This window comes from Sparus aurata, chromosome 15 (assembly GCF_900880675.1).
Source record: "Sparus aurata chromosome 15, fSpaAur1.1, whole genome shotgun sequence".
Classification (NCBI taxonomy): Eukaryota; Metazoa; Chordata; class Actinopteri; order Spariformes; family Sparidae; genus Sparus; species Sparus aurata.
This window is the reverse complement of record NC_044201.1, coordinates 11,145,883-11,166,888: the sequence shown is the minus strand read 5'-3', so window position 1 is coordinate 11,166,888 and position 21,006 is coordinate 11,145,883. Positions and strand designations below refer to the sequence as shown.

Sequence of the window (21,006 nt, the reverse complement as noted above, 5' to 3'; positions counted from 1 at the left end):
TCTTTATCTGAGTGGGTTATAAGCCCTGGAATTGAATCAATCCAATTATTCCTTCAGCAAAAGGAAAAATCTAATCACTATCAAAATAATCATTCTGACTCATCAGTTTTTTTTCTCTCCCATGGTGCATTTCTTTCTTGATTAGGGCCAGTGTGCCCTAAGATGCTAATGTCCTTGTTAATAAAGCATGAGTGGACACCCAGTGGTTTGAGAAGAATGACATTAATGTAATGTTACCCATAAGCCAAGGTCCACAGTATTCAATAACAATGTAACCTCAGTAGAGCATTTAGAGAACTTTTTGATGGGGCACCTGAGAAGGTAGAGTCCTCTCAGACACTTCAAAATCATTACACTAATTATGATTAGCGCAGGCTTTACCCTCGAGGAGACAAGTGGGCCACAGCAAGAAGTCACATCCTAAATCTACAGAGCCGGTGTGACTGAAAGATTTAATTTGCTGGCATTATGACCGTGAGTATGCAGTGAGAGACAGTAGTGTTAGTTGCACACTTTATTTTTTATTGACGGCATGCAACAAGAGTAATACGTTATCAGAGAGTGGGGGGGTTATCATACACGTAGGCAAATGGATTGGATTATTGTATCAAGCTCTGTTTCATTTAGTTTACTATTCTCTCACCATTACAATCCTGTCAATCAGTTTACTGACAAAGACACAGTGAAGGGGAAAAACAAATGCATTTTCCATGTTTGTTCTCTGTATTCATGTTTGTTCTCTGTATTCGGTGTCTTGGTTTCTGTCAATAATATGTAAAAAAAAATATTCAAAGGTGCATTATGTAAGAATTTGTTAACAAAATACGAAGGAATAACAGTTTTGAAGCAATGTTGTTTATGTGTTGTATTGCAAAGCATGTCATGACCAGCAAGCCCCGGCCCATCTCGGTCCAAAGCACCTTTGTTAGCAGTGTAAACATTTCCCTGGGGCTCCGAGTTCCCAGCTCATTTGCAAATGGCAGCTACAGTTGGCAGCACAGTTTTAGGTTACTCTGGTGAGTCGCTGCCCCCTATTTGTTTTGTGTTTAAATTCAACAAGTGGCAATTCTTATGTACTGCACCTTTAAAACAAATTAATTAACATACTTTTATATCAAAAATCCTTCCCGTGTATACACAAATGAGTCCACTCAAACTTTTGGGGCAACTGTCTACTCCTGCCCTTTATATAAAACTGCTCTTAATGGTTTTAGCTTGCAGAGCAACACCATACATAAAAGGTATTTGCGTTAAGTCAGATCTCAATAAGCGTTTCTTAAACCGTAATTCCAAGCTGATCTAACAAGGTGGTGTAGTGAAAGACAATGCTCCTTTATAGCTCTGTATGTGTTAAAAGCTTCATATTGCTCAGGATGCACTAAGCCATGCTCGCTTTTGGAGTGATTTAATCATATCGGAGGGATTTTGATCAAATTCCTCTCGCAATTATGCTCCACATATTCTGTTTTTTGCCCAATATTCACTCTCTATCATCTCCTTGGGGAAATGCTTTGCTCTTTAGCTGCTAAATGCTCCAATATGTTCGCCAGCTAGTCGCTAACTGCTACGTCTCTAAAGCTCAAGAGAGCTGAGGGAAGGCTGCTCTCATACATCCATTGTTAATATAAAAATCATGATTATATCCACTCGAAATATTGATATTGATAGTAATGGGTACTTACAACAAGTGAATTAAAGATTTATGTGTTATGAGTTTGCACCAAAGTGCCTTGACCATAACCCCTCAGTGTTAAACAGGCCTATTAAAAGGTCTTAGATTTATTCTTCATTGGATTCTGTGGCACTCTGTGACAGACTGATCTTCATTTTCTCGAGCAGCATTTTTACCAAGCCTCAATGGTTTGAGCCTGATGCTGCCCCCGCCGCCGCCGCAAGTGTGAGCCATTCCATTTCCAATACGGCGAGCCATACTAAAAATGTATGTGTCCCTGTAATATAAGGCTCTCGGGGTATAAAAGCATTCACTGAATTGCATTCGCCATCAGAGGGGAAATGGAACAGCTGGACAATCATTAAAATGCTGACTATTCAAGGGAAAGGACAGTGAATGCACCATCTTTTTTGCAGGGGCCAGGCACCATGTCTTTGTAAGTGTAGTGTCCTGAGACAGTAATGTCCTACCGCAGGAGCTCTCTCCACGGGAAGGTCGTCACGTTGAATCAAACTGAACACACTGACATCTCCCGATGCACACGTTCCTGCATGCCTCATTCATCTCTCCGCCTACATCGCAGAGCAACTCTTTGAGCCAATGACCTTTTTTTTTCGGCATGAATGCATTAGATAACACCTAACCCATCACGGTTAGCCTTGCCTATTCTCCCTTTTCCGAGGCTTTAATGCCACTTTAAGCACAATTTTGCAACTTACCACGACGGTACATATTCTTCCCAAAAACATCATTACAGGTTCATCGCTAACCTGCCTGAATCCTCACTGATACGCAGTGGCACCCCCAGAATTTGAACACTTGAGGTGGCCACCAAAATGTAACGGTGGGGGTTGGGTGTTAGCATTATCCAGTGAATAAACATAGATTTCCTGCTCTTGTTTGCCCCGGGATCGGGTGGGGGGGTTGTACAACAACTGTATCTGCCCCCTTGATCCCACCTTAGGGCCACCACTTCTGATACACCCCATACATAAAGCTCTACTATCAAATATCCACACATCACGTCACATCTAAAATAAAAAAAACAACGATGTAAATTCATAAATATCTCTGTAATGACGCTGCATTTCTAAATTGCAACAGCCATTTATATCACTTTATTTCTCTCCAGATAAAAAAGGCCTGAAAGGACGGGCATCCATCTCATCAAGCCTGTTCCCTTCTGCCAATCTCCTGGTTCCTCAGTGTCAATTTATAACCCTGCATGGAGCTGCTATATAATTATAGTATATTGTCTGATATTTCGCCTGCATTACATGCTTCTGCAACGGTTCAGGAGCCATGCTGAGTCTGAGAGAAAACCATTCCCCTGGATCAATATTTATGATTATATTATTTGTCAGCATCTGCGGACCCTTACACAAACCGTTCTGATGGTCTCAGGTCAGAGTTAGAGAGGGAGAGAGAGAGAGAGAGAGAGAGAGAGAGAGACAGAGAGAGGGAGAAAGAGAGAGAGAGTGAGAGAGAGACAGAGAGAGGGAGAAAGAGAGAGAGAGTGAGGGGACAGCCAGTAATGTGGGTCTTTACCGTTGCTGGGAGTTTGTCACTTCGAAAATGAGCTGTAGCCTGAACAGTTTGCTGCACTGAAAGAAAGGAACTTGACATTTTGTTTTGTCCGCTTTGAATGTAATTGAATTTTCCTTAAGCTCTATGTAAAAAGCTTCAGCCTGGCTTCATACTGCAGATAAAATGACATCTGTGGTTCAAGGCTTCTTGCTGCTTTCTGTGCAGATAAAGGCCCCAAGGTATACATTTGAAATGAAATATTCAACCGGGTTAAAGAGCATCATTTGAGTCACTTCTGGACAATGAAACCAATTAACACTACATGCCTCTGAGGACGACGTTTTATTTACCAGTCCTTGAAATGGATGTGTGTGTTAACTGTTGTCTCTGTGGAACTGTAATGACAGAAAAAGTTATACAATCTATCGAAAAGGAAAATTCAAATCAAATCGTTTTTATTGTGTGTATATTTCTCAGTGTGAAGTTAAAACCCACCCCCTCCTGGAGATGCTCTAATCTTCCTTTACCCAATCCGATTAATCCAAATGAGTTAAATCCAAAATGATTTTAAACTATATTTGTAAAAGCTGATTAAGCCCTGATTAACTGGTCATTTTCGTCTACGAGGACGTAAGTTACTGTGTATGATCTCCCTGCAAATGACTGAATGAATATTTGAATTTCTGATTCACATTTCAACTAATCTTCATGATGTCTATGTTCCAACTCAGCAAATACATTTCACTTAATTCCTATCAAGGCCTACCTGAGTTCATATCATTGTTAATGCGCTGTTATTGTCTCCATAACAATTGAAGCACATGTCTGTTGGTTATCAATAAGCCCGCTTTTTGATTTTTTGCTCATGCTCATGATTTCCTGCGGGCTATGGAGCTTCTGTTTTGTTTTGTACCAACAACACATGAAGGCATTTCCTACATTCTGACTACTCCATTTGTTGTGATACAATTTTTCTTAGTGACCTAAATGAGACAATGCCATCTTCTGTTCAGTTCACAGCTATTCCTAGATCGTAATGAAGTTCCGTGAGCACGGTGCAAGCTTATTACCAATGCAGTGACGCCAGTAAATCAGGTCAGTGGTTGCAAAGTCAAAAAGTATAAAGAAGAAAACTCTCAGACTACCATTTACATTTTGGATTTTACACCAGTTTTACAATGATTAAGAATTTGATTCTTTATGAACAAGTAGACATTTCTAAATGGTGTACAATACACTTTTACAGAGCCCATTTTTTTTATTTAAAATCCATGGCTGCTGTTGTTTTGTCCCAGATTTAACAGGAAGCATCCTCTGTTCTTGGCAAGGACTGTACAAGAATGGCCTGGTCGCCATTTCATTTGATAGGATTTGTGTTGCATTGTTTAGTCACACATTGTGACATTTGAGAAGTAATGTTCTCCTGCAGATGCTGCGCCGCCCATGCAGGACAGATAAAGATGATGGAGGACCTCTCGGATGGTTATCACTCTGAAACACACACACACACACCACACGGTGCCACATCTGATTGCGCGGGGAGAAACACTCGACAGCGTGCCTGTGGTGCTTTTCCCAATGGTGGAACGATGCACTTATTTTCCTTCAGTTTTTAGGTCAGAGGACTCAAGGAGAAGAAAGACGTGACACAATAAAGTAAGACGTTCCACTATATTAGAGCATAATGATGTGATGTATTATATTAATCCATGATGTGCTTAGCTTCATGCTGTGCATTGTGGGTACTTTGAAACGGATCATTTCAAGAACAAAATGACGTGAGTGGAAGTCACGTACAGCGGCATCATTTGAAGAAGATCTTACCTGCTGAGGCTCTCGCGGTGTCGTCTGCTTGACTCGCCTGCTGGACGCCGTGGTGGTGGTGATCTCCATGATGGACGTGGACGTCTCCGAGCGATTGGCTGTGGTGCTCGACTGCGGCGTGATAGAGGAGGGCGAGTCCCCCACGAGCCGCACACTGCCCTGGATCTTAATGTTGGGATCACCCTCCGCAGCCATGTTGAAAACCTTCAAGCCATTATAGTAGAGGCCCGAGAGCTGGCCCTGAAAGGATCGACTCCGGTCTCGCTCCCAGCCCCCGATCTGTATAGTGGTTTGGCTGTTGAAGATTGTAAGCTGCCGCCCTGTGGGAGAACAATGTTTCATATATACAAGTATGTTGAACTGTGGATTCAGCCACTTTAACAGAACAGGAAAAAAAAAAAAAAAAAAAAAAGACAGAAAGACAGATTATTTGCCCAGTGGCTAATGAGACCAATAAATTACGGGTTGTAGAGGCAAACCCGGGTAATTTATTGCAGTTAAAATGATGAGATGCCTTTGAAAAGAAAAAACAACAACATATAAAATAAAAAACGCAGGATTTACAAAATCAATGCAGCTTTGCTAAAAGGGCAGCCTAATCTAAAATAACAATAAAAAAGATTAATCAGGAGTGGTGATGTCATGGGTGTGTAATAGATTTAACTTAAAAAGGGAACCTAATCTTTAAAGTAATATAATTGGACAATCTGTTTGCAGGAACTTGCCTGGAAAATAAGACAAATGCATAAATCATTTGTCTAACAAAAGCTAAAAGCATACATTACATTATGCTTTGCTTATGTTATCTCACATTTTCCCTTAAAACTTTAAGATTCATAAACTTTGTAGAGAGCAAGCATGAGAAAATGAAAACAGGCTTATGAAACAGCTAAAGTCTGTTAGAATCTGACTTTTCTAGTGCACAATCTCACAGGAAGCAGGGCGCACTTGAGGAAATTTGGGAACTATTCATCCTTTTAGCAAAAGCAACCAAGGAAAATCAAACTCAGAACAGATATGGTTGGGCACATGGAATAACCAAAAACTAAACATTTCATGACGGCACTGTCATAACGCAAAAAACAGAGAGTGTACAAACGAAATGAAACTCAAACCAAAACAGAAAATGATAGAGCTCATTTCACATTTTAAGTGAAAAATATGAATTAGTTATTGAACTATAAAAAAAACAAAGCATGCACTCAGTTTGTTTTATATTACAGTTCCTTGATCTAATGCCCTATACATATTTACAATGTCTGTTAAAGGGACTCAAAATTCTGATGCCAATTCATATTGCACTCTATTTATCATCTCTAGCAGTTTAAACAGTATAGATCAAATTACACTGAGTACTGTGTATGTACTGCATATGTTTCAAAAGTGTTTCAAATAACACTTAACAACTTATGAATGATTAAACTAGAACATTTTAAATTTATCATTTAGATGTTTACAGCAAAATGCTTCAGTAATTTATCGACATTTTAACAATATTACTTCAGTAAGTGGATTTAAATTCATATTAACAGTCCCTTTAACCTTAAGTTGACAATAAACACTTATTAAAACAGCTGACATCTATCAAATGAATACATTATTATGAAACACTCTGAACTAAATTTAACTGTTCCAATCATTTAGTTTTTTAAAGTTTTACTGAACATTTATTTTTTATGTTTATTATTTACAAAATATATCTACAACTTGGTTATGATCAAATTATTTTATTTGAAATTTTAATCAGTGATTTTACCTTTGTCGAGTAGCCATTCGTCAACTACTCGACCAAGACGGTATGGGATTCGCTGTCTAGCAATCGCCAGGCGTTCGTTATCATTGTTGCCTTTAAAGTTTAAAGAGACATTTCATTGGTTACAATCTGTAAGGTCAAAGGTTAAAGGTTCATACTTAATGCTGGAGCTATACAACTGCACAAGGTTTTTATATTTAAAACGTTTTATATATTTAAAAAAAACAAGATTTACTGAAACATTATTTAAACAGACTTCACTCATTTTATTTTATTTTAGCCAACACATTAGGCCTATATTAATTGAAAATAAGTGAGCTAGCACGCAGATGTTTCATCTAGGTTAATAGAGCTACGTTATCAAACAACCCAAATCAACAAATTTATACATTAGCATTACAAAATCTTTACCCAAATCTCTCCATCCCATTTATCTTTTCCCTCTACACCTTTTTAACTGGCTTTTAAACTAGTTATATACATTTTCAAAAAGAACAACATTTAAATTTATTGTGGAATCAACCTTTTATAGCTTTAATCTAACTTTAACATATTACAAATGCCCACCCCGTTTATACATAGCCTAATTGACAAGAAACAATAAGCTAATTGCAATACAACAATTCACACATTATACATTCAGAGCGTCTAGTTGGAGAGAAGTCAGAAGACAATGTCAAAGTAGGTACATACACTGTAAAAACTTTAATAAAACGGCTTTGACAAAAGCTACGAGTCGTAGAGAAGGAAGAGTCACGAGTTTGTCTCATATTGCCCACTGATGACTTCTGAGTCAATGGAAAAGTCGTTTTCCGACAGTATTCACAGAATGAGCCAAATAATTGTCAGGACAGAGAAAGAGTAGCTGCAGAAAAACTCCACTCTAAGATTGGAGGGGCACTTTGGCATTAATGAGGGCAAACTCTGCATCACCCCTTTGTCAAGGCCAATAACCTCTCCAGAACAGAAGACTTTCAGCAAAGTGGCACTGTCTCTGAGTGCTTTCCCCCCGGTATTGTCTGCAGAGATTGAATTCAGTCAGCTCCATTCTTCTGCCAGATTGACAATGTTTGTCCCATCAACTATATTAATTCAGTTCTGGCAGATAAAAGATCCGGTAGCCAAGAATGATTCGTTGAAGAATAGCTTCGAGGGGGGAAAGGATCTCGGAGACATGAAGGAAAGGAGGTAACCCTGTAACAGATGCACAGTTGGTCTGATGAAAGGTCTTAGAGGTAAGAAGACGCATAAAAAGACATTTTTTAATCGCATCAGCTCGAATTACTGTAGGGGATCAGCTTCATAGAAAGGGGTTTAAGGCTTGTCTATACAGCTCATGGAATTTGGCTGCAGTTGATTGTGCCAGGTTGGAGCACAAAGGCCTGAGAAGGAGCTTTAGTGGAACACTTCTCCCTCAATGACAACGTAGAATGATACGTTCTGCATTACAGCAAAGCCACACAGAGACAATATGTACATTATTCAATGTGGTCCAAATGTTATTGGGTTAGATAAAGTCTATCGCAGAGACATATTTCTGAAACAATGTCGGGTCAACACTCCCACTGCTATGCCAAATGCAACCTCAGCCTCAGATGTCATCTTTACCAAAAGAGTTTTAGAATTACCCATAAAAGTCACTTATGCAATAAATGTATGTTAGTATGTTGACTGATGATGTACCGATGTTTAAGGGCAAGCTTGACACATTTTTTTTTACCTTTGAAACGTCGGAGATCTCATGAAAAGACCCGAAATATTTGAATAAACTCCAACTAGACAGAGTCCTAAGTACCTGTACAGTTCTGACAGAGGGGTACAAATATACACTTTTATATAAAAAAAGGTTTTCAGGATGTCCTTAAGAACCTGGACACATAGTTTTAAGCACATATGTCTCAATCACAAGCAAATAATGCATTTGTTGGGAACTATTTTCAGCTGCAGATAAATACATGTTAGCTTCCCTAATGAGTATTCAAGGAAGGAGAATGGTTCTGTGGGGTCAACTAAAAAAAGTAAAATAAAACACAGTGCCCAGGTTCGTGGCTATGAAGACAAATGTCAGACAGTGCAACCGTGTGGCTCACTGATGTGTTTTTAATAGTTTTTTTGGACAACAATGCAGCTCTGCGGCACAGGGCTGTGAGTTATAACCGACTGTGGACACAGAAACTATACTTATAGGATCAATTCACTGTTGTTTTTGGTCATTTCATGGGATTTGTGAACAATAAGAAAAATACAGCATGTCACTGCACTTATTCCTGAAAAACACGAAATTCTGTGGTTTCACAGTGTTGTCGTAACTTAGGATTACCAAACAATATACTGAATGTATGCTTAGGCCAGAAAATCACTAAGCTTCCTCCAGGTAGGTGGATGCAGAGCACACCAGCCTCCGGTTTGCTTTCGGCTTATGTAACGTCTACCATACCGCCTGGTGATGAACACACACCAAATTTCCCTTATGCAAGGCTCCTGGAGCTCTGCACTGCCTAAATGTTCTAAGTGCTGCGCGTAATGGAAGGGCCACACACAAACAGATGAATAAACGAATACGAAGGCACACACACACGCAGCTGCACTTTGCTTTTATTTTTAAATGTGTTAAATGAATGAATAATCCATTAATTGCTCATCACGGGCTTTGTTAATTCCTGTCACCTCAGTTTGTCAGTCATGGGGTGTTAGTTATGTAACCTCTCTGTTTCCTGCTACTGTGACACCTCATCCGAAGAGAGGTCAGCATCAAACTGGGCTCTGGAGAACAGTTAGCGTACAGCTGCTGGGAGGACGGTGAGGACACGAATTTCGACTGAAGAAGAGCGGCACTCATTACAATGCCATTTTCCCTGATTAAGCTATTATACGTTAATGCAAATTTCGTTACGTACACGCTTGTTCAGTTTCTTGACAGCCAAAAACTTGTGTCTTTTGTAATTTTCTTTTAAGATGACAGCTTTTTTATTCCTCCACATGCTGCCATCAACATTTTGAAATAAAAATGACAGTTTGTTGCAGAGGAGGGTGAGGGAACTAATAAAAAGACACAAAAGAGTCTTAGGCAGGCGGGCGGGCGCACGCGCGTACAGTAAACAGGCACGCTTATCCTCACACGCAGCGTGACACTGGGCCGAAATCCTCTACTTTTGTGCAAAAAACATGCTCCATTTTCAAAGAAAGTAGTGCTTTATCTGTTTGGGCTTTGCACCCCGTGGCACGCTCAGTCTATCCTTATACTGAGGTTAATTAAGTGTGGATATAATCAAGGTCTGATCATGTATTGATCCCCACTGTGGGACACCGGAGTGTTAAACAATGCTATCCCCTGGGCCTCGGTGCAGCAGCAGAGCCCATTCATCCTGCCTGTGAGCGGAGCCTGTGACTGCTGCTGAGTGGTGATTTGGTTTGGTATGGGACAGCCTGGCTTATCTCCTCCGCCAGACAGCAGCGATTCAGCTGAGCCGTCCCAACTGACCCGCTTTGCCCTCACTCACTTGTTTTCTTTTTTGTTAATAAAGTGGTCAGATAAGGTGGGGTGCTTTATCTCATTACAAGCCCTAGGACACTCGCCACATTAAATGAACAAATATGCAAATGCTTCCTCTGTTCATGGAGCCGGGAGAATTAAAAAAAAAAAAAAAAGAGGAGGAACCTACACAAATCTGACTATTATTTTCATTATTCTGCTCCCTTTTTCCCCACTCTGGCTATGGTGGCCATTGCACCATTTTTTAAGCATGCTCAGTGATGACTGCACACACAATAGGCTAAATAGGCTCATGCATAGAACAGAGGAGAAAAAAAAAACAAGGCAGATAGGATGGAGCTTTGACGGATAAAGCTAACCCTCCTCCCCTTGTATCCCACAAATAAGACTCCACGCTGCAAGGTGAGAAAACAGGACAGAGGTTGAGATGGACAGAGGGGGCAGGGGTGGACGCATAGAGGGTAAAAGGGACAGAAAAAGAGGAGAACTGAGAGCTGAGGGGAGTGGAATGGCAGACAGAGAGCTCTGTAAGTGCACCACGCTCTGATAAGAGTAAAAGAATAAGGCCAGGGACTTCTCCATTATCTTTGTGCGCGGCGAGTGTTCATTGGGTGCTCTGATAGGATACTGCACTGTACCCTGCGGGCCTGGCAGCACCATTGTGATGGTATTACTTCCATGGCCAAGACTCGGGGGAAGGGGCTGATTTTTTTTGTTGCTGCCCAGCCTTTTGTGTGCGGGCGCAGAATGAAAGCGGGGTGAGAATAAAGGCAAGCTACAACAAATAGAGCGGCTAGTTATGTGTCTATGTGTGCGTTTTGCATTTTAGATTCTAATAATTGTGCTAAAGACTTTTAATGGCCCATAAGTATGCAGTACGAGACTTTTTAATGAGATTACCAGGGCAGCAATATAGGCCCTGGTGAAGCAATTATTTCCTTGCTTTGAGAATGATCGCTGACTCCCATATAATATCCTCCTCTCTGTCTCCCTCACTCTCCAGCCATCATTTTTATCTTCACTGTCTACTCTTATTATAATCACTGTTGATCTGTGAGTGGCCTAAGAGTGGCTGAGGGCTGCTATTATGAGTGCGTTAGAGGCATACATGGATACTAATCAAACTACAGGCGAGCTGAGAGAATAATGGTTTTGTGTGCTGGGGGTGAGGGGAGGAACCACGCAGTAATTGTGATTGGATGTAATTAGTCTGCAACGAGTCTAATAAGGTAGCCGGACTTGGCATCGTCACTGACGCATGATTGGTGGGGATGAGATCGGTCACTTGTCCTACTATCATTATCCAGCTTTTCTGGATTTTACAGTACATTGACCCAGAATTCAATTTCTTTAGAGATTTTGTTCCCTTACACTATCTTAATAACCAATATTAAATGTACTGGGCTACATTTTCCATAGCTAGACATTACATTGTCTAGTGAATAATTAACTTTAAAAAGCTCCTGCATGTCAATGATCTTGACTGATGGTGTTTTACCAGGTGGTTAATTTCCTGCTGAGCCCTGACTTTAAATAAGTGACACACTTAAAATAAGTTAACTTTATCCAGCTTATGAGCAGCACATGTGTATGGATAATGGGCGTCTTGGGGACTGAGGGCATTTGTTGTTCGAAGACTGAGATGGTAGCATGCAGGCATTTAACCCTGCTGTGCATTCTGCCATGTCCACAACATGTCAAAAGCCATTAGCCTCCCTTTTGCACCTGAGGCAAGTGGCGAGGATTGAGTCCCGGTCATAAAACCCTCTTTCATTTGGATGAATGCACTGGTCATAGCTAAAAAGGTCACCAAACATTATGCAAAAAGGGGAGAGACAGGTTGAATTCGTCTTCTGTTTGTCTGTCCCGCTGCCCAGTCATTTTCCGCATGCTCACAGTCGAACACGTGCTTCTGATTCGGGTCTGCAGTTTTTTTTTTTACACGCGTTGAGTAAATGTTACACTTGTTTCTCCGGTGATTTGAACACTGACAGACGTGAGTATTGCAGAGCAGTCACATAGTAATAGTCACATTCCTTTAGTCCTCTCTAGCTTTTGTCAAAGCATTTTCAAACATTTTCAACAAGACAAGCAGTGACATTTATAGTCTATCTCAGAGCCATCATACTACTAACATCGTGACATTCTACAGGAACATACCAGTGTTGTTGTGTTGTTCTCACACACCTTCTATGGGAGTTTATCAGTTACCACTACACTATAAAAGGAAAGTGCCAATTAAGTATCCCAGTCATAAAATGTGGAACATATTAAATATATTACACTTTTCCAAAAGCTAAGTACTAATTACACAGTGCTGTTATTACTAAATTTGTCTTCTGATGTCATGTAGGCTGTGTTTATGAAAAGTGCGACACGAATGACAATGATTATTATTACTACTAACACTGATGATAAAGAAAATCAACACTGCTTCATTTATTTGTTACATGAGTAATTGTGTTCTGCGCTGCGAATTGATTATAAGAAAGCACCCTGTCATGGTTAGACCAGATGCTAAAACGCAGCCGATCATCTGCTATTAAATTCTGACTAAGCAGCAGATTAATTCAGGTATTCATTTAGTTTGACTGTGTTATTGCAGGTTTGTCCAACCTGTCGCCTTGATTCAATCAATCTACTGTATTGGCAGATAAATAAATATTGAACTGGCACACAATTACTCGCCACAATAAAAGTGGTAATTTGTCTGCAAATAGTCTATTGATTTGACTTACTGCGAACATACACTGTGGGTGGATTATTTATGTGTATAGTGGATTCGATGCAGACATGTAGACAGGGTGGGTGGTTGCCCTTTTATACAGTTTATATTTTAGAGTATGGGAGCTTAAGTGCAACCTATTTGCATAGACCTGGGATGTTTAACAGCATTGATTAATGTAAAGCGATAAACATCAGAGATGAGAAAAACACTCCACAACACTGGCATTACTCTGAACAGCTGCTGAAAACAGAAACATAAAAAAGCAATTAAAGCACATGCCAATTCAACATAAAACCATCCTAACAGATAAGACTTAAATAGTAGACTTGATAATCTCGCAGTCATTTTATCGCCTTTAAGCGGCGGCTGATGTAATTAAAGGCAGAGCGGGTGACTCACCTGTAGGGTAGCGCTCAATGACTGGCAGGTCATCCACCTGCAGAGTGGCATTACCCCCACTCCTCGTAAACTTCACTATATGGTACTTTCCGTCATTTACAAACTTTGACGTCTCCTCAATGTTAATGTCATCTGTCCCGACATTAAATACAACGGCAATGTTTCCCTTGTCCTGAAAAGAGAAGAACACAGACAAGAAAAGTTTTAGCGATGTGTTCTTGACGTAGCCAGTGTTGCTCAGGGAACGTTTAAAAATTATTATCTGGCAAAGGGGTTTGGAAAAGGGAAAATGTTATGTTTTTAATTTGCTTTGCTGACGGGAATAGTCTCTTTAAGTAATTCTTCAAACTTCATCTCTGTCCTAAAGCAGGTACCACCTTCACATTATGCTGCGTCTTAAGAGACAGCAGAACGAAAATGTCGAGTAAAATGTGTCAACAAGCTGTTAATGTGTCACGGTGACAGAGCGGCAAACCATTGTTTCATGTGGAAAATAATATCCCAAGACAATTTTGCTTCAAGAAAGATAGATAAGAAAGAAAGGTAGTTCCCGGTCCCAGGCCACCAGTTCAAAGCGTTTGAGTACTGACGACCCGACTCAACAGTCAACTACCTTTTCTCCAGAATTGCTCACATGCACTAACATACACGCGTGGCCAGCCTGGCTATCAAAACATAGAACAAAGACAGGAAGTGTGACTTCAACACATCACATAAATGAATGATTAATGCTTTGTTCATGTTCAAAATCTCCGTTATCAATGACGACATCAATTGTACCAATTAGTTCTGATAAATAACTCTGAGATATTCTGCTGCGGTTTTGCAGCTTCTCTGGGTTGAGGGTTGAAAACAATATAAATAACAGGGGAGGGTTAAAAAAAAAGTCAAAGATAAAGTTCAGCCCTTCAACGCAATCATTTTCAACATGTCTCTTTTTTTCATTTTAATTTATTATACAAATTGAGAGCTGTGTTGCATGTAAACAATAGCAAACGTCTGCGTAAGAGACACACTGTTGTGTTTGTACTGAAGATTAAATATTCATTTCAGTTTATATTCATTCTGGGAAGTCATTAAAATGAAAGGATAAAGGGCAATGGTGAGATTATTAAATTACAACAACATCAATGACTTAATGGAATAATAATAATAATATTTCAATTACACAAACTTTCTTCAGATGTACAGTTTGTATACAGCATTTACTCTGCATTAGCTGGACCACCGTCTTCACAGAATAAATCTTATGGGCATTGTTTTTTTTTGCCGGAGAATCCTTTTTGAAGGAAACCAATTATGCTTTCTTCCTCTCTCCTTCAGTATTTTATCTAAATTCTTCTGCATGTAGAAGATCTTGAAAGTTAAAAAAGGTCAGTGTCCACACCAACAGAAGCTCCTCTCTCCCACAGAAAACACTGCCCCTAAAACGCCTCATCAATAGCCTTTTATTTTTGTGACATTGTGACATCCCACTACGTTTTATATTTATATAAAACTTATAATTTATAATTTATGCCTAGCAGCTAGTATGGCTTGTAAGAATTGATTTAGCTCGGATGCTCTGTTGTTCTAATCTAAGTGAAGCTGGGTTAGGCATGTGTGAGCTGACCAATCAAAGCAGGCTGGGAGTGCAGGAGGGTGGCCCTTAAAGAGAAGCTTAAGCAGAGCGTTTTAGCAGCAGTGGACAGTATGAGAAAACTGATGTGTTTTTTGAGGCCTAAAGCATGTAAATTTAGTCTAGTAGTGACCCAAAATAAAAAAAATAAAAAAATGTTAGTCTCCTTTAAACATACAGTCTCTCCCCATCACAGGGGAAGGTCCAGAGATGGACCCGGCTTGGCAGCGACATCCAACAGATTCTGAACATACTGTAATAGGTCTTTCTTAGCTATTATTAAATACCAAAAATTATTTAATATGAAGAAAAAACTTCAGATTCTGCATTATAGAACCATAATGAGACAGGAAAACACACTGTGGTCCGTCTGTCTCTCACATCTGTCATCCCCGCTATTAACATGCAGCACACGGTCTTGTTGAGGAATGTTTCTAATCACTTTTTTCCCCTTTGTTTTTTACTGCTGTGTACATGCAACGGTAAGTGTATACTGCATGCCAAACTGCAAGACCTGCTGGCATGACCATAAGGTCGATTAACGCATAGATTACTGGCAGCCACATGTGACATATGTGTTGTTAACGAACCCTTTAACAGCACAAAAAGGCAGACTGTGCATTTTGTCCTTTGTTTTCATAACATAAATAAACCGCACTGTTAATGGTTAAGAGCATCTCCTCGAGCTCCAGTGCTCTGTGTTCCTGTTCTGGCCTTCTGTGAGATGCCGCCATCTGGTTCTTTAAAGTGCAGTAAACACACACACATCTATTTTGCATCAGCCATTCATACCAGCAAGCAAACACACACACACACACACACACACACACACACACATACACACACATACACACACACACACACACATATACACACACACACACACACACACACACACACACACACACACACACACACACACACACACAATCCTCTTTGATTCCCATTCAAAATACTGCAGACACACCCTTTTCATCACTATAAAAACCCTCAAGTGGCTTCAAAAGATTCCTGAGAGGATATCAGTGAATCGGAGCCGTTTATGGGTGACTGAATCATTAACTTGAACTGAAAACTGTCGTCATAGCGCGACAGGTATAAACACATAAGCATGGAAACATAAAGAGTGAGTCTCAAAGGAAGTTCTGAACCCAGCTTAGCCTCAGTCTCCTCAGATCCACATGTGATGGGTATCTACTCTAATAAGCTCTTTTAACAGTGCGTGATCGAAGTCCCCCGAATCCTCCTGCTTAAGCCAGCTAAGATGAATGCTTATGTTGGTGCAGCCTCTCTCTCTGCTTATGGAGCTGCAGTGAAAGGAGCATCTGGTTTGAGGCTCAACCTACTGTAGCAGCGCAGCACTCTGCATGTCATTATCCAGTCAGCACAGCCAATACTACACTACATCTCTCTCTCTTAACTCTGCCATATGCACACACACACACACACACACACACACACACAGAACCCGGCTCCCTTAAAGTGCGGGATGAGTCGAGCATGTCTCAAGAGCCAGAAGCTAAAGTTCAATTAAAACCATTTGTAAAGTGTCACACCGCGTTACCAAAACTAGGACAATTGTATGCTCTGTAATGTAATTTCAACAGATTATATAATCTGATGCATTAAAGCTACAGTGTAAACACAATTTACTGGCTCCTCGCGGGCACAAACACCAATCAACAAAAACTGAAAAGCAGATGGCTCCAGTGCACCGACTGCAGCTTGTGTCAGGTTTTCGAGAACTGAATGGGGCGAGAGGATCGTCTGCAGACGCCGGGTTTCGTAGTAAAACCTTGTGCTGGTTGTAATCTGTCATTCTAAGAGATTTGCCCTTCTTGAAACCCTTCAGCATGAGCTGCAGAGACAGCAGCTTCACAGCAGCTTCACAGCAGGACTAACGGCGGCGGGAGACAGCAGAAACCACCAGCTTCTGCAATCATTAGACCTCACACCAAGGCGGATTTTCACACAGTTTTCTAGAATATAGAGTAAACTTCGACATGAGACTAGCATATAAGATTCCAAAAGGGACCGTTCTTCTCCCACTGAATACATTCACTCTGAACTTTTTTTAGTACCATTGCTCTTGGACAAAAAAAAAAAAAAAAGAAAAGAGACAAAAAAAAAAAAAAAACGGTTTAGTGGAGGGACCAACCCAATTAAAATCCTGCTTTTAATAGCCTCCTTCAATTGACTTTTAATGTTCCCCATGGTCTCGTTAATAAATTTACTGCATTTAGTCACAAACTGCCAACTCAAATTTCCATAGCCTGACAAAAAAGCCTACTTCATAGTCTTGGAAGAGATGAAGACGTAGATGAAAGGGGGGGGGGGGGGGGGGGGGGGGGCGGAGAAACAGACAGAGGACAAAAAACCAGACCATCAGATTTGGGGAGTCAGATATCAGATGAAAGATAAGAGCTAAGTCTCCATGCCAAGAAAAATACAAAGTAAAATTTCTGACATGCTCACAGCCCATGTCTCCGCCGTATTAACGTGATTAACGTTGACTGTTATTGCCTCTGCCGCCTCAGATAGGGCTGGCATTGGCTTTAAACGCCAATATCTCTAAATAATAATCCAATACGTTTTCTGCATTTCCTGAAATTCGATCTACTTAGACAAGTAGTTTCTCAGTTAGTCCGCCACTGAGAGGAGCCTAATCCTGGAGCTCTAATAGGGTGCGGGCTTATGTCGGACAGTGATTGATAGCTGCTTACATAAACCAAGCCCATTACACTCTGTACAATTTTAGGGCTGCTCACTTGGTAAGTGCTGCTCCCCAAAGGGGGGGCCCCCCTGGGAACATACAGTACGTTGCACACATACCGCACCCGAAGAACTCAACCCTGCCTGACACTCTGCACGCTGCCTTGATTAATTGCTCATCAAGCTGCAATAGAGTTTAATTAACTGATGAAGTTGATCCACCATTCTCCTCTAATCTGCTCTCTCTTTTTTTTTTTTTTTTTTACGCTTCTCATCCCTGCAGCTGGAGGGTGGAGTAGCTGCAGCACTACTCGGGGTGTCAGTTTCTCGTTAAAACTCTCCATCTGCGCTCATTATACAACCATAGAGATTGTTGTTTTACTCGCTATAAAGCTGCAAAACAGCCTCCGCGGACCGAGGTTTTTTTTTTTCTGTAATTATTGGGAGCACTGAGTAGCATCGTTTTAATTCTCCTCCAATCACGTCAACAAAACCATCTCTGAACAAATATGTTCAGAAAGTCTTCCTCGTGACAGCCAAGGTTGTGATTTATCGATAAAGCTCTTGGTAACAGTGTGTCCCATAAATAATAAATCACTTGATAAATGAATCATTCTTTTGTCTTACGTTTTTGTTAAAGGGATATGGTATGTTGTTCATAATCTGCTCGGGGGTCAAATAAACCGAGCGCAAAAACAGAAGCACGTTCGAGTCGCAATGATCCGCGCACTAGTAAACGGTTTACTGCGGCGAGCTTATTTCCCTAGGCCCACGCAAAAGGCGACGCAAAAAAGAAAAAAAGGGAGCGAGAAGTGGTATTTGAGTCGGTGTTGGGCCTCCTCTCCAATCCCGGCGAAGGGAAAAATGAGCACCGCGGTGTAGGCTGTCCTAATCTTTTGCTTGTTTATGAGTCATTCATGTTGACAACCATTGTGCACACGTCACATTTCATATCTCACCAGTCTGACGCCACGGGACTGCAACACATCTCCCTCCAGTGCACATGTCTGTTAGGGGTCCGGTGGCAGGTGGGAGAGCACCTCCGTCAGCCCCCTTCGGTGTGTGTTATGTGCGTGTGTGTGTGTGTCCCTGTGTGCGTATGTGAGGGGATATTACGCTCTCACTGCAGAAGCTAAATGTCTTAATGCAGCTAGGGCAAGCAGACTGTACTGTTCACCTTATCTTTTAATTACCTCTGACAGTCTTCTGCCCCCCTCCTCTTTTTTTTTTTTTTTTTTTTAGTAAAGCTCTTTTAATGAAATTACAGACATAATGGAATACTTAGGAGGAAGAAAATGTTCTTTCTTTCTTACAGCATGTGGTCCATATCCGCTACATTACACACCTGTAATTACGGGTGAGCAAACATCTGTATATGCAGTCACAAGGACATCATTTTTTTTCTTTACAGTGTGGTAAATTCATAGCAAACCTGGAGGCAATGTAAAAGCATCACTTTGGTGTTGCAGAAAATGAAATTTCAGCCTCATGGAAGTGCCCTATGATACATTAACTCCCTAATATCCCAAACAATTTAATGATGTTATGGACTGTGACAAAGCTACAGCATATTGTCTCTGTGGGTTTGAAACCAGTGGGGCCTGTGTATTCAATTTTATTTCACAGTCTATAGCGGGAAAAGATAAAAGCTTAAACTTAATCTATCACAGAAAATGCTTATACAATCATATGTACCACATAAAGATAGAGTGCTTAGACACACTGTGCTGTAAAAAAACAAAACAAAAAACATATCACCAGGTTTTTCAATAATACATCCTTCTCAGTCTCGTCCAATCTGCAGGTATTGTGCAACTTAAGGTTCCTTATCACGGTCTGACATGTGGGTGCAATTAAAATATGACTAACACTGTCACATCTTGGCACACACATTAACATTCCCATATGGCATTACTGTAAACAACTGTACTGTGAGTGTCAGCCTATTGCTCTTTCTGCACACACAGGTGAGCGAAGAGCTCTTAAAAAGAGATAATGCGCTGCATCAACATTTTCGACACGCATCTTTATCGTACATTAAATCAAGATGTAAAATAGGACATGAGATATTTGACCTTGCTGTTCGCTTTCAGAGGTTTCCCACTTAAGCATAATTCAGGATATTGATTTAATATTCTTTTTGCTTCTAATCAGCACGAAATTACTGCATGCTTTTTGGTATGAAGTCTAATGTCAAAGTCAGAGGCTGCTGACATGTACTGTAATTATTGGGGCGGAGAAATATAAGCGAGTCACCTGAATACATGGAGTCATTCATCAGGAGATGACTGAGAACACAGCCCTGTTAAACAAGAATTCAACTGCAAAGTGGGTGAGTTACTGTAAATATACAACTTGCACAAATGTAAGATAATATACCACTCAAGTCAGATAGTTGTTTAAAGGATAAGTTCACCCAAAAATAAAAATTCAACAATGTATCTGCTCTCTACCATCTTGATGGAAAGTTGGGTGACGTTTCATAGTCCACAATACATTTCTTGAGCTTCTCAGCATATCAGTGTTGCTGCATTCCCCTATACAACTGAAGTAGATGGGCACTAGTTTTAAAATTAAAAAGAAAAACAGCTGAAAAAAAACATAAAAGTCTCCATGACGTACAGTAAAACTGATTTGAGGGGTTTGTTTTTAGCTAAATTCTTCACTGGAACTGCTATGATAAAAGCATTTTTCATATTGAGGGTGAACTTATCCTTCAACTTGATTGGCAGCGGTGGAAAATACCACATCTTGTACTTCCTGTCCTACTGATTCTGCGCCACAGGTTAGCCAACTTCAACTGTATAGTATGTTCTTAAACATGAAACAAAGTTGTTCGACAAGCCCCCCCCCCCCTTCATTTCTACATCGCCTCGGAGCATTTCCAGTGTGGTGAGGTGCAAGTGTGTTTGCTGGGAGCTCGACTTATTTCAAAATCAGGTCCGCAGGCTAAAGTGCCTAATTATCTGTGAAGTTGGCTTGAAATTGTTTCCATTGCTAGGAGACGCTATCAAGTGGCTTTCTGCAGGAGAGCTTCGTCAAATACCTCGAGTTAATAAATCATCGAGGCCCGCCGCGGCAGCTGTTTGAAGGGGGGTGTGGAGAGAATAACAGCAGACGCACAGCTTTTGTACCATTGCAAGGAATGCGACATGAAAACATTAATTTATTCTTATGTATAATGGAGCAGCAACTTCTTTGTGAGATGTATTGAGAAAATATACAGATCCACAAAGTGTTTTTTTTACAAAGGGGGACTTACTGGAACATAAATGCAGCT

At 40.5% G+C, this 21,006-nt stretch overlaps 1 protein-coding gene across 44 annotated transcripts in view; it reads right to left on the bottom strand.

The window, feature by feature from the left end:
* LOC115597081 (neurexin-1a) overlaps positions 1–21,006 on the bottom strand; it is a 276,475-nt gene that overhangs the window by 35,509 nt on the left and 219,960 nt on the right. For 32 of the 44 annotated variants that reach the window (XM_030442701.1, XM_030442706.1, XM_030442712.1 and 29 more), the window contains 3 exons: positions 13,397–13,568; positions 6,780–6,869; positions 5,024–5,343 (listed from right to left, as the gene is read on the bottom strand). In XM_030442701.1, coding sequence (XP_030298561.1) covers positions 5,024–5,343; positions 6,780–6,869; positions 13,397–13,568 — 582 coding nt within the window. The remainder of the gene's footprint in view (positions 1–5,023; positions 5,344–6,779; positions 6,870–13,396; positions 13,569–21,006) is intronic. The other 12 variants (XM_030442725.1, XM_030442739.1, XM_030442723.1 and 9 more) reach the window with 1 other exon arrangement.